This window comes from Plectropomus leopardus, chromosome 16, assembly GCF_026936395.1.
Source record: "Plectropomus leopardus strain MGB_pleo_1.0 chromosome 16, ASM2693639v1, whole genome shotgun sequence".
Lineage (NCBI taxonomy): Eukaryota > Metazoa > Chordata > Actinopteri > Perciformes > Serranidae > Plectropomus > Plectropomus leopardus.
Genome location: NC_142191.1, coordinates 11,690,209 through 11,704,660, shown reverse-complemented (window position 1 = coordinate 11,704,660; position 14,452 = coordinate 11,690,209). Strand labels below are relative to the sequence as shown.

Here is a 14,452-nt window from a genome sequence, read left to right as displayed (position 1 = left end):
TCTGTCAGAAAAAAAACATAATAAATCTGAGTTTAAAGTAGTGATATTTCATCAATATACCTTTATTCTACATGTCTTGTTTAAATTTTCCCCAAAAATAAAGTGTTGGCACTACCTAACCAGTATGCATGACAAAAATGAAAAATCTGAGCCTTTTTTCAACTCCAGGATTTCGTCTTCAACTTTTAAATTTCAATCATCAAAGGGTATGGTTTTAAAATATAACAACTAATTTATAGTGGAGGGAGGGTCATGCATTTTCCCCAAGTCACTCAGGGAGGCACAAGAAAAAAATATTCCTAGCTTTAGGGAGGGTTCTGATAAATAAAGAACAGTCCCTAATTCTTCACTTTTCAGCATAAAAAATTATAAAAAATATAGATCTAATTGAATAGTATTCCTTATATGGTCCATTGACAGTGGTTTGCCCAATTTAGATAACATATTTAATGTTATTATGTGCGGGTAAGGATTGGATAGGTTGGCATATTTGACCACACCTCCTGTTTCTCAGAGGGGCTCTCAGCTGGACCACGACAAGAACCCGACTCACTCCTCCTGCTGCAAGCTCCAGACCTGCAGCCTCATCGGGTCCTTTTCAACAGGCAACAGGTGGGTTTTATAACACTGCATGTAAATGTGTATTTTATGAGCTACATGTTTTAGTTTTACTCTGTCATATGTAACTGAAATGCAAGTTGTTCATCTCAACCTTTGAATCAAGTCTCAAATTTAAATATAGCACCACTAATAAATAAATAAATTTAAAAATTACTTCCAGAGAAAACAATTTAAATATTTGAAAAATGTTCTCTCTGCTAGTTTTAAAAACAAACAAACAAAAAAAATTGATGTACCAAATATAGTTTGGTTTTCATGTGAAACACTGTGCTTACAATGCCCTTATTGTAAAGTACTTTGTACTGCATTTTTTAAAGGTGCTATATAAATAACATTTATTATCATTATTATTATTATTATTATTATTATTATTATTATTATTATTATTATTATTATTATTATTGTTGTTGTTGTTGTTATTATAATTATTAGAAATACTTTTATTTCAGGTCACTTGAATAAAATAATTAGCCAGAAAAATACTGAATATTATTCTGATTTTATTTGCAAGGCAATTCAGATCCACATTTGTGCAAATAAACAAAGTTTTTGTTTGTTACTGTGACTTCTCTAAGAATTCCAAGAATTTGATCTTAGATTTCTTAGATTTCTTAGATTTGATCTTAGAACACCCGCATTATATAATTAATGCTGATGTTTTTTTGTTTTTTGTTTTTTTCTTTTCAGCTTCCAACTCCGTCTTGTGTTTCCAACTAAAGTATGAATCCACATGTTTGGAGCAAAGGTATGTATTCCTCCAGCAGCATTCACCTTGACGGCTGTACTGAAGATCATCTCTCCTCTGTTCAACCAGACCCCATGCTGTCAAATTCAGATGTGTCAGGTGTTTCTGTGTCTTCACACAAAGACAGACGAGACATAAAAATACTACCAGATAGTTCTTACTACAGCAGCAGTGATGCTGGTTCAAGTTTGACCTCTTCCAGCCAGCTGGAGCTCAGTCCGTCCAGAAACAGCTTCACTGGACATCTACCCACGAGAAAGCACTCGTCTCCTGCATCCAGTTCTTGCAGTCACCATGAATGGAGCTTAAACAGCGGCCATCAAGCAAAGCGTGCCAGAGTAGAAAACATCATCAAAGGCATGACCAGCTATCCTGGTATGCACTGCACAGATGTGAGGATGAATCAGGAGTCAGACGGCATGCAGGAGAGTGAAAAGATTCAAGATCAGGAGCTCATGGTGACAAGGAAGCAGCTTGAGGTGCAACATCACCTTAGACAACTCAGTACTGGAGTAACCAACACAACAGACAGCAGTAAGGACGAGAAATATCCCACCCAGAACGATTCTTCTGAAACATCTCCATTTACAGATTCATTAAGTGAGTCTGAAGGCAGATCAAGAAAATATCAAGGATGGAAGAAGGTGAAGCTGATGAACTACTTCCAATCCAAACCTGAGCGGATAAAGCTGATGGCAGATGTTTTGAAGTACGAACTGTCCAGAGCTGTCAGTAGGAGTGTTGACTCTATTTTCAAAAGCATGCCGATCCTACACACATCGCCAAATGACGAGGGAAACATAGAGACTGGTTCACCTCCTAACTCATCAGCTGGTAAAGATGATAAATTATCCTGTTGTGTGAATGCAGAAATGCAAGTCCCAGATGTTCAGACAGAAGCTCTGTCTCTGGTGGTGCAAAAGCCCCGACTGGAAAGAGCTGACAAGTTGATCTTCCAGTCCAGATCAAGAGCTCGTCCCAAACTTCCGGTCCCCTTCGGCTGTGACTCCGCTCTGCGTGAAGATCAAACGTCTGAGAGGAATCACAACACTGCCCGTCATCATGCCCTCAGATGCTTACATGTTGAATGCTCTGAGGTTGCAAAGTTCGACACACGTTGGAATTCGGTCAAGGTGAGATCGAAGGTCAACTCCAGATCCACTGTGTCGGTGGATCCCATCCTGTTGGAGAGCCTGTGTCTCCCTCATGTCAAGATTGAATCAGATTGCCTGGTTAAAAACAAGCTGTACATGATGAACGTATCCTTTACAAGCTTCTGTGCAGATGTAGTCTTCGATTCAATTCTATTCAATCTTTTGTTATGTTTTCTTGTGGCTTTAAGAAGTAATCAGCAGTGACAGAAAATATCTTTCCTCATTGTTGCTTCTCAAACAGCTGCCTTTACATACCTGAAATTAGTCTTCTTTTGGCTTTCAGGGATCCAAATAACCACCCAGACTGTGTCAATAACGTTATCACAATACTTGTCTTTCTCTTTAAACCCTTTGAAAACTCACCTTTCACAGACATTTAAAACTTCTGAAACCTGAGCAAATTGGTTTGATTTCTCTTAAAATAATGCAAAAAAATGCAAAAAGCAACTTGGCAGATTGCAAGAATTAGAAGATGGTTGCAAGAGATATTACCTGCAAAAGAAAAGGAAGAGAGAAATGATCAAAAGAGAAAGGGCAAATGTCCAGAAAATTGCAATTATAACTATTACAGTCATGTATTTAAAATTATTGTATGTAACTTGTATCACTTTTTCGGGTTTTTTAAATTTTTGGAAAGTTGCTAATTGCCTTTTACTTTTGTTCTTGACAGAAATCAGACGAGGGATCTGACCAGATACTTCAAATGGTTAAAAAGGCTACATCTTTGCATTTTACAGACTCAAACAAGACTCAAAAAATTATTAGATTTCTTTTTTAAAGGGAAAAATGTCTAGAAAACTACGTTGATAAAGAAAATTGTAGTCTCTGTATTTGTCCGAGTTGTAATAATTTGTCTAGTATTTAGTGTGTTTACCTTTAACGCTGGTGCATTTAGGAGGGTCTGACCACTAACCATCTGAAGAAAGCGAAGCTTATGTTTTTCTACACTCGCTACCCGAGCTCGCTGGTGCTGAAGATGTGTTTCCACGAGGTTCAGGTGAGAAAATACATGCAATACATGTTGAGCATGGGTGCAATTCTTTTACACATTTGTGTCAGTCTAATGTGTTATATTTACAAAACATGACTTAATTTTACTGTAAAAATACAGGTGGATAGCATTCACCACTATTTTGGAGTTTATGTATTTTGAATTAAATCATAGATTTTTTTTTTGTGCTTTCTTATGGGAAATCTATGGAGGACAAAAGCTGCCAAATAAAAATTAATTTGCCACTGAATAGGCCTTTTTAAAAAAAACAAAACTTTCATGCAGATTATGACAGTATTGAGCCCCACGTTAGAGTTGAACCTAATAAAAATTCAAATTGTCAATTAATCTATTGATTGTTTTCCAGATTAAACAACTACTTATTTGGTCAATAAAACGTCAGAAAATGGCAGAAAATGTTGACCAGTGTTTCCAAAAGCCCAAAATGGTGTCCTAACATCTTGTTTTGTCCACAGCCCAAAGCTAATTAGTTTACTGTCACAGGAGTAAAGAAACCAACGAATATTCACATTTAGGTGAGACCATATATTTACACATTCGCATCATTTTTATAGGTTATATTTTTTTTTTCCAAAAAGTTGCATTATTTTAATGTGAAAAAAATTAGATGTGCTGCATTCAGTACAATCTTGGAAAAGTTGCAGCAATTTTCATTATTGCTGTTTCTGAGAGAAAATATTTAGATGTCAGCTGCCAAAAAAAAAAAAAAAAAAAATCCATACATAAATAACTCAATTAATGAATGACTTTTGCATAAATGTACCAAAATATTCTTTTACAAATCTTCCACCTAAATCAATTTATCAGTCTAAAAACATATATGGTTTAATGTATGGCCTGATCTCAAACCAGTCCTATGAAAAGAATCCATTAGACAAGTTAATAGTTTTTGCTTTTTATTTGTCAACAGATCAGATCCAGATTAACAACTTTAAATCACTATTGAATTTCTGTTTGAAATGCAAATCATGTAAAAATGGTGACAAATAAAAATACATTTTATTCGCATTTTATTTGCTTCATATTTTTAATACTGTAAAATATGTTTTGGAGCCTTACTCTTACAATCAGACAAATCAATTACAGTATGTTAACGCGCCTACTTTGATCGTCTCACTAACCTGTTGCTGCGTTTCGTCCTCAGTTCACACGCTGCATCACCTCTCAGCTCATCAAGTGGTTCAGTAACTTCAGGGAGTTTTACTACATCCAGATGGAGAAGTTTGCCCGGCACGCTCTCGCAGAGGGAGTGGTGGACGTCAGAGGTCTGACTGTGGGGAGAGAATCAGAACTTTTCAGAGCTCTCAACATGCACTACAACAAAGCCAACGACTTCCAGGTAAACTGACACCACACTGTCATCCTTATTGTGCTCTCAACGGACAAAATTCTGCTGATTTCTGACTGAGATCAAACAGAATTTTTCATTATGTGCAGTCCAAAACCATTCACTGTTGTGAGATGTGATTGTGTGTGTGTGTGTGTGTGTGTGTGTGTGTGTGTGTTGCACTTCATATTTCTCTGTAGTCTCAAAGCTTAATTCATTTCACTGCTTCTCATTATAACTGGTATAGATTATAGTGGCTTTACAAGACTATACATGTGAACTGCTTAAGTACAGACGCTAAAAAACAAACATAATAGTTTAAAGGCATGCTTCGATTTAGGCAAAGTTCCTGCATCTTGTGTCTACTATTGGCAACATTAGATGCATTAATGCATGCAGATGATTCAAACATGATGCATAAACCACAGAAATTAATTGGGTTGCTAGGTGGCTAATTTTTTAAAATGTATCCAACTTATTAAAATTGGTATTTATATTCAGTTTTAACATTTAATTATTCTTACAAAACACCCACTTTTGAAATTAAATCCACTATATGGAAATTAAACAGTGACCTTATTTCTAATGTTGACTTGGAGATGACCCAGGAGCTTGTAAATTTTAACTTATTATTACAAATACATATGGTATGGCATGTATTTTACACTCCAACAGGCAAAACTTATCACACATATTGAAAGGATTCACTTTGACACTGACTCAAGTGTTTGAACAAGTTTTCCGCAGGTACACTAGGTTAAATTTAAAACTTTAAAAGGCATTTTTAATACCACACAGAATGCTGTTTAAAACCTGTTTTATCATTATACTGAAAAAAGTACAAAAGGATGACAGAAAATTAGTAGTGATGATATGGCCTACTCATTAGGGAACTAAAATAGTTCCCAGCAGCTTATAGCAATAGTTCCTAATGACACAGACAGAATTAATTAATTATGTTTTAATTAAATTGGACCTGGATATGAAAAAAACCCACAGATGAATGGAGTAATATTTTAAATATATACAAGTTCTTTTGCTAAAATCAACAATTTATCAGTCACTGAGCACCACAAAAGGACGAAATATCCCCCTTAGGAGTTTAAATCTTTTAGTTTGTTTGTGAATAACATCTCCAGACAGCCTGCAATTAGATTGAAAACATTCTATCAGTAAATTTTACAAAATTCTAAATTCTATTTGACTCATTTTATCAGACTGCCTGCAGCGGCAAAGTGAAAATATTTAAGACTTTATAAATGAAATATAAAACTTTCAATACTTTATAGGGCTTTTAAGAGACTTTTTGGAGACGTGCAATTTTGGATAGGATTCAAAATGTAGTAAAAATGACAATTATGTGATTATACTCTGGGTGAAGCACCAAAAATTCCAGAACACCAAAGAGAGTAAACTCCTTTTTACTTTAGTTCATGTCTCAGGTTCAACTCAGGATTATCACTGTCAATTTCAAACTGTTTAATAGATAGCACACATGAACACACCCAGCAGTGGTTTTGCGTGTGGGAGCTGAATTCAAACATGCAGAGAGTGCAAACACTAGCTGTCCTCTTTGTTTCAAACAGGTCTTCACACAACTTAAACAGTAAAAGCTAATTTGAGAGTTGGAATGAAAGTCTGTTGTTTCCATGTATGATGCTGTGGCCACAGCTCTTTCAGACAGTCAAAAGCTGTTGTTCCAAAATGAGGCCCAGGTTAAAAATACTCCATTATCCATTTAAAGGTTGGTGGAGGTGCTCAAAATTAAAAAAAATTGTCTTGAGGTGGGAGATAAGGCCTCAGCAAACTGTAGAATATTTGCCAAATTCTGTCATAACCTGTGTCCAAAACTGAGCACATCAAATATCGAACATAGAAAGGGTCCATCCTCTGGGGAGCACAAATGTGTGCTCAAGATTTAATAAATGACTCATTAGAGTCTGATATTTATAAATGCCACAGGGTCATTATAGTCCATCCATCCAAGTTATAGTCTTAACTTTAAAATAGCTAATACTAATTTAATACTTAAAGAGGTGCAATGTATTCACTTGAGATTATTTTTTTTTAGTTTTTCTGAATTAGCTAAACTATTATGGTATGTGTGTGTGTGTGTGTGTGTATATATATATATATATATATATATATATATATATATATATGCCATTGTTGTATTTTTTTTAAATATTGGCCTTAAAAACCAAGTCAGGCTCTAGTTTTCAGTAAGGATCGTAATTTCATGGGTAGGGATATTTGAAGAATTTGGTGCTAAATAAGATTAATTTAAAAACAGTTTGATTGCAGCTGAGTTGTACCTTTCTGTGAAGGTTTAAATAATAGAAAGATGAGAATTATGTAACATTACTGCACCACACTGACGCAGTGTCTCCTGTGCTTGAGGGTATTTGTGAAGCTGACTGTACATTTGAGAGCAAGTTTTAACCTGGAGACACAATGCTGTTGACACAACCACCTCCTGTACTGCTTGAAATAAAAAATATAATAGTTACAAGATACATCTGTATAGATATCAAAGTACATGAAAACAGAAAAGACCCACTGAAGGTTCACATTAAATAAAAATAAAAGCAGAGTCAGGTGTAGGCTGCTGCTGTGAGTACTGTAGTTCTTTTGTTAATAATTTCAACTAGTTAAATATTGTTCTTTAATAATTGTACTGCCTTTACTAAAAAATTGTCTTGTTACTTACCTTCATTTTCTGAGCCTGATTCTGATTAAGTAACATAAACATGATGTTTGTAAAGGGTCTTAATGTTTCTAATCTTCACAGGTTCCTGACAGATTCCTGGAAGTTGCTGAGATTACACTGAGAGAGTTTTACATTTCTGTTTCAATGGGAAAGGATCGAGATCCATCATGGAAGAAAGCGATCTACAAGGTGATCTGTAAACTGGACAGTGACGTACCAGCTGAATTTAAAAGCCAACGCTCTGGATGAGAACCAACCAGGAGACATCAGGTGCCACAGTGGTCATTGTCACAATGTGGACTTACTCGTGCCTTGATTAGCAAACTATTAGATTTAAATGAAGAGCATGCTATAATATCAAATAGATCAGTGACGTACATGGCTGCACATCTCCAGTAGGGCAGACTGATGTCTGAGTTTATCAAAGGCATCTGTTATTGTTGCATGGTGAGGTAGTTTGACACAATATTATTCTGCTATATTAACCATATTATATAGCAATAACACATATTTTTTTGATTGTGAGTCAGTTTTATCCGTGAAATACAGAAATACAGAAAACATCTTTTAGAACAAAACAATGTCCACACCACATAAGAAAAGAAAGTTTAATATTCAGCATATGTTCATTATTATCAGTCTGTATGTATGTACAAGAGATATACTGTACAATAGAAATTACATGAATTCTGACATGAATCAGTAAATGATGTTTCTCTGTTGTTAAAAATAGCAGCGTTTCTGTGTCTCGTCCATACTTACCATGAGGATCCATCCATCCACTGTGGCTGGCTGTCGAAGGACAAATCAAACAGGTCTTCATCAGTGCTTCTGTGTGTTTGGTCTTCATTGATCCTTGTTTTGTCTTCAGTTACTCCCGTAAAGGCATCGATAATCCATCAGAAAATTCCTCATGGGTGAAAATTTTGGACCCTTTATTTCACACGTGCAAAGGTTGTAAATATAAAATTCATATTAAAAACTGAACACACCTGCTGACATTTTAGCCCTGACTGTCAGCATGACTTAAATTACTGAAAAAACTCAAAAGCAATGCAAAAAAACTACATATGCACTATTTTGTTTTTAATGAACTTGCTGTCAACGGTGAGTCAGAAAAAAAGTCAAACAGGCAAGTTCTAGAATATTAAAGCAACATCATGCAACCTTGTTAACATTAAAATAATGGCTTAAAAATAATTTTGTTAGTATACAGATGTGTTAAAGGGAGCATGGCGCCTTTTTCTTTTTTTTAAGAATCGTTGTCAAAAAAATCTAAACCCCAAACACTGCGAAGAATACATGAAATACATGTTGTAATTGAGAGTAATTGAGAAGTAGAGCTGCAAACTGTCCTCCTAACATAAGCAGCAGTGATCTGCCTCCCGACAAACAGGCAAACAACCACAGTCTGACAGTAAAGTGTACATCTCTGCTAATATCCAGCATTACCCATTCATTTACTTAGTTTGGGGAGTTTCCACAGTATCAACATTTACCAGCATATTGATTATTTTTTTAAATAACTGAAAATGTATAAAATTGAATTGTACAGCTGCGAGCAACGCATCCATCAGTCCCTTCTTCACTTCATTTGGACTGTTCTTCCTCAGTTAAATTAATGTAATGGTTAATTTCAGGCTTTGGTAATGTGCAGATCACGTAAACTAATAATCAGCTGAATGTGGTACAGGTTAATTTTTGTATCTACTTTGAAAGTAAAAATGCTTCAAAACAATGGCAAGATTTTTTTTAAAAAAGAAAGAAGATAAAACTAAACACATCATTTTTGTCATGAAAAGCCACCGTAGGCTTGACTTAACCAGGATGTATTCACTTGAGCCCCGATGTCCCCAGTATCGCTCACTTTACTTCCCTTTCATTCACCATGACAACCTCGCATCTTTCAGAGTTCTTGACAAACCCTTGAAGCTACCAAACCTGCGTGTGATAAACACGGAGTACAGTGGTTCATTTCAGCCCTACAATCATGAACTTCTATAACATTTCATTTTCTGACACTCAAACCCATTCAGCCCCCCCCCCCAAAAAAACACATGCATTTTTCTCACAAAAACAGCCTTATTTCAAACTACAAGGGTTCTTAAAATTGGCACCTTGTTCTCGAGTGCAATTTTCTCACAATATTGTATATTTCACATTATTTAATTGACAAAAAACTAAGATAAGGACAAAATGTGCCACCATCAAGGGACTGGGGGCCACAGAGGTGTAAAACTGGGGGTTCAGATGCCATAAATTAAAGAACGTTTTAAACTAAAATTTGTGTAAGTGCAGTGAGTCATGTAAATTTTCTTCATGAAAATGCTCCACGACACACATTTCACATCAGCATTTACTCTCTTTCTTTCATTCTCCTCATTTAACCATTCACAGTGTTAAACCTGTTAACAGTCCTCCTTAAAGGGCAAGTTTTATATTTTTCAACCTTATTTAGTGCCTAGACGCCTAGTGGGTTTTTGGTTTAACAGTAAGGTCTATCTTTCCAGGGATCCTTTCCATAATGTTCTCAGATACTTAGAATAATAATATGAGCCTGTCTGGCAAAACAAGCACTTTTGATGGACGTACACTGACGATGTAGCTACTTTGCAGCCTGCCAGAACTGTTGCTAAAAATTTGACCAATTTCAAAAAACATTGTTCTTGATAGTCACCTACACACAAAAACATAGGAAAATTGGCTCCATGATAAAAAAAATACACAACCTACCCTTTAAAAAATGTCACATTGGCTTAAAAAAGCTTCACTGATTTATTTCTAGCACATTCCTCTTAACTGTTGTGCAGGCAAACACACTTCAGGCTGTAAGCCTGAATGCAAGAAAGACTCCCCAGCTTACTGTAATTTTGTGAAATATTTTATTGTGTTTAATGCATGGGCACAGAAACAGTGCTACAGGTAAACAGTACAGAAGCATAAAGAGTAGAAAACAGCGGGAGACATGACTGAAAACAGAATGCATGACCAGAAAAAGCACAAATTTATAAACTACAAACTGGTCAGTGAATAACCATAGGGCCTGTTTAAAAATAATAAGAAACAAAACATATACTGCATCCTTATCAATGAAATAACAAAGAATTTTATAACTATCGGTCGATGAGCCTCTTATTTCACCACAAGTAAGCTTCAGTGTTTTCACAGTCTGGAAACCTGCAGAAAGAAAAAAAATGTTATTGATCCTTTGGCCGAAGACATATTTGTTTGTGATCAAGGTAAATTTTAATCTGCCATGAAAATTCTTTCCCAATGAATTCAGGTATATTCAGACATCATGATAGCAATCCCTTTATACTGTATTTGTGTCATTACAGAAGTCATTACAGGCGTTTTTTAAAATGTGATCACAATCAAACTTAGCATTTTGAAAAAACATTTTATTCACTATTTATTGCACTTAAGCGCGGATATTAAAAAGACAAGCCATTTAGAAGAAATGGCTTGCTGAACAAGGGTGAGCTCGCATTCAAGAAAAACATCAAATGATTAAAAGTGTATTAGTATGAAAATATTTCAAATGTGACACTAGTCACCAATTTTATTTAAAACACAGATCTGATCAGTAACTGCTGACAGCCAACAGTAACACCTACACTAATCCTAACGTACAGAAGAAGAGGAGCATACATACCTTTACATGAAGGAAAAAAAGGAGTTATCTTCTTAAAAATACTTGGTACGGTTAAGAGCTCTTTGTGCCAGCTGTCCGCTCTCGTCTGTTATTCTCTCCCAGTCCGTTTGACCCACCACAAAGCCAATAGCGCGTTTTCGATCTGCTTCCTTCTGCTCTTCGAGATCAGCCCATCGAACCTTGACAAAAAAAAAAAAAAAGGGTGTTGCGTCATGACCAGCAAGTGGGAAAAAAAGTACATCACTTAATCAGTTACATTATTTAATATTATGCAAATGGTGTGTTTCAAAACTAACGTGGAGTACCTGGTTTTGCAGTATTTAGTATTCAATACAGTATTTTTTTTTTTAAATACAACCGAAGCAAAAGCTCTGTGGTACAGTGTAGTAATTTACCCTTTTCTTTCCTGGTTCCGACATGCGTGTGGCATAGTCGTCTGGTAACTGAAGGTAGTCCTCCAGGTCTCCCATGTCCTCACGTTTCCTCTTTCCGCCGCTCCCCAGACCGTCCAACTTGTCTGTAGAAATGGAAGATCGCTGCTGTGGTCAGTCCCATGAAAACTTTAACCTCATCATCCTGACATTAATTTATCAGTGAAAAGTCATCTAGTCAAACAGCATTATCTGTTTAAGCGACGTCCTGTTTCACACAGTCACGTTCACGAACATCTGACAATCACATCAACACTACAGGTTTTCTTATTCACTTCCCTTCCTCATTTGCCCAGCGTGTAGAAATTACCGTTGACTGTGGTAAAGATCCATCAAGTTTTTCAATGATCAATGACACAATATCATCAGTGCAAAGTGAGAACATCAATCCATAAATGTATATCAGATATACCTTTATTTTGAAATTCCAATGGCATGACAAGCAGCCAGGAACAAGATGATATATACTCCCCTCTCGGGAATAAATCAGTAGTGTGGAAATATTTTTAATTTCGGAGAAAATGTGTGAAAAATGCCACTGAGATAAAACACTCAGGAAACACAACAAACCTGCCCATACTTCCCACTCTAGATTGCAAAACTGTTGCTTTCATTACGGCAACATTCGCTGAAACATGCGGTTCTGTCAAAAGATGCAGTGACTTAAACCAACAGTGAGTACGAAAAAGTATAAATAATACACGTAATGTGTTAAGCAATGAGCCGAGGATGCGTCCGTAGCCGCTAAGCTAATTTATGAAATGTAAATAGGCTTAAGCTAATGACAGTGACTAGCGAAAAAACAGCTTGACAATTATTGAAATTGATTCAATACATTGTTAAATGTTCTTGTTGTCAAGCCATGTTTTATGTATGTTAGTAATATGGTTATTTCCAAGTGCTTATGTGTTGGTTTATATTTATTTTTGTTCAAAAGTAAAAAGAAAGGGGCAGCTTTTTCTCTAACTGATTATGTAAATATATTTTTGTGATATTTTATGAAACTTTCACTATGTCCTGACCATGGACTGTATACAAAGACGGACAACATGACAGTTCCCCCAAAGTATATCTTTTCAATCTTGAATGCCCCCTAGTGTCCATCTGCAGTATAGATCATAAAGTCTGCCCCTTCATGTTAGTGAATGGGACACAGGCCAAACGAAAAACAAGCACACTTTTCCCAAAGATGATTTCTGTCACTGAAGGAAGTTCTCATCACCTTAATGTTTGTTCAGTGATAGTTTTCATGATAAGATCGATTAGCAAATATTGTATCGTTGTCCAAAGAATCAATATATTGTATCGATATGAAACCAGTGATAACCACACCCAACAGTTACATGGATACTGAGTTCACAAATAACTATATGGAAAAGCAGGCACACTTTTGACCTAGTGTGCAGAGCCTCATCTTTTTTTCTCATTTTTCTTCAAATAAATATGAAAGACAGCATCTGTAAATCACAACATGAGTGATTTAGCTTGTCATGCTGTGTGTAGAGATACGGAGATAAACGCACAAACACAACTTTAAAGTACCATTAACATCATGAATCAAACAAACATCGTCAGCCTTACAAAGGTAAAAGATTGGGTAGTCAGTCATAAAATAACAAACAATAAAAAGGAATACCTACCAAGTTTTGCCTCGGATGTGTCCATCTCCCATTTGCTTTTTGGGATGTAGCCCTATATTATATAAAGAAACACTGCAATGGTTAAACATTTGGATGACACAGGGAGAGGGAGAGACACAGCAGGGGTGGCTGAAAGAGAGCAGACTGGTTTATCAAAAGACAACAAAGACAACTGAAGGATGAGGACGTGTCGAGTTAGCAAGACATAATGGGACAGTGGCATGCAAATATTTTGACCTTGCAAGTTGGGAGAAACTAAATTGTTCAGAAAAAAATGATCTTGTTCGTTCTGGGCTACATGTAGAAGGAACAGGAGGCCTGGAGCACACTGCTTATGAGAGCAGCGAGTGAGCGACGCGAAACCTGTTGGGTTTATTTTGGCATCCATGTTAACAGGTCAGAACGGCCAAACTGCTGGTCAGGCACATCTCAGCTGCTTTTCCGCCGTGGTACATCTAGAGAACAGTGGCTTACTGATTTTTTTGCGCTTGTCTTCTCGGCTGTCAGCAGAAATAGACGGTGAAAATGGCGTTTTGATAGCACCGCCTTTAATTACAGTTTTAATGTCTTTATCTGTCACAGACATAAGGAAATACAACTGTCTGCTTTACGCAATTTTTCCTTCCCTTTTAAAAATAAAAGCCCTCTGACAACGCCTCTGTTGACAGAAACCCATCAGTTGTTGACACAAGGCATTTTATTGGGCAACATTTGCAAGACCTTGTTGTTGACAACACAGGAGCTCGCACAACTTCATTAGAGAGTAGAAATATGTGCTGATAATTGTGGAAATACTGAACTCATAGCAGCTGAAAGCCTCGCAGAAGTGTCACAGCAACAACGCAGCCAGTGTGAACGCCGCGAGCGTGCAGCACGCTGCAGTTCGGTGAGGTTGCCATCACGTGCTGCTCATGAATGCAGTGTGTTCCAGGCGTAAGAAAGGAAAACAGCTGTGCTCTTCTTGGAGAACACAACGTCTGCTCCAACATGCCAGTCCCTCCAGGATCTTCGTAACGCTGTGATCACAACAATTCATGCAAATTCATCTAATCCCGATGGATTCTGCATGACCTTACTATTTTGTCCAATCACCAACATTACCGCAAATTTGACTATTTAAACGGGTAAAAGCTCTTTTCAGTAGAGCTGCCTGCAGC

At 36.4% G+C, this 14,452-nt stretch overlaps 2 protein-coding genes across 8 annotated transcripts in view; one reads left to right on the top strand and one right to left on the bottom strand.

Annotated features, from left to right (window-relative positions):
- ylpm1 (YLP motif containing 1) overlaps positions 1-14,452 on the bottom strand; it is a 36,487-nt gene that overhangs the window by 1,402 nt on the left and 20,633 nt on the right. For 5 of the 7 annotated variants that reach the window (XM_088089528.1, XM_088089529.1, XM_088089530.1 and 2 more), the window contains 4 exons: positions 13,296-13,347; positions 11,620-11,741; positions 11,225-11,403; positions 10,435-10,746 (listed from right to left, as the gene is read on the bottom strand). In XM_088089528.1, coding sequence (XP_087945654.1) covers positions 11,257-11,403; positions 11,620-11,741; positions 13,296-13,347 — 321 coding nt within the window. In that variant the 3' untranslated portion in view covers positions 10,435-10,746; positions 11,225-11,256. Of the gene's footprint in view, positions 1-4,415; positions 4,804-10,434; positions 10,747-11,224; positions 11,404-11,619; positions 11,742-13,295; positions 13,348-14,452 lie in introns of those variants that run through there. The other 2 variants (XR_015779169.1, XM_088089533.1) reach the window with 2 other exon arrangements.
- Positions 1,060-8,288, top strand: LOC121955219 (prospero homeobox protein 2-like). Its single transcript, XM_042503069.2, has 4 exons — positions 1,060-2,625; positions 3,416-3,517; positions 4,677-4,871; positions 7,651-8,288. The coding sequence occupies exons 1-4, from the start codon at positions 1,342-1,344 to the stop codon at positions 7,816-7,818; spliced, it is 1,749 nt and encodes a 582-aa protein (XP_042359003.2). The 5' UTR covers positions 1,060-1,341; the 3' UTR covers positions 7,819-8,288.

Excerpts from the sequence above, each read along its gene's own strand:
- LOC121955219 (XM_042503069.2), top strand. The coding sequence starts at position 1,342 with ATGAATCCACATGTTTGGAGCAAAGGTATGTATTCCTCCAGCAGCATT. Across the intron at positions 2,626-3,415 it reads ACAAGCTGTACATGATGAAC|GAGGGTCTGACCACTAACCA; the intron begins GTATCCTTTACA and ends TGGTGCATTTAG. Across the intron at positions 4,872-7,650 it reads ACAAAGCCAACGACTTCCAG|GTTCCTGACAGATTCCTGGA; the intron begins GTAAACTGACAC and ends TAATCTTCACAG.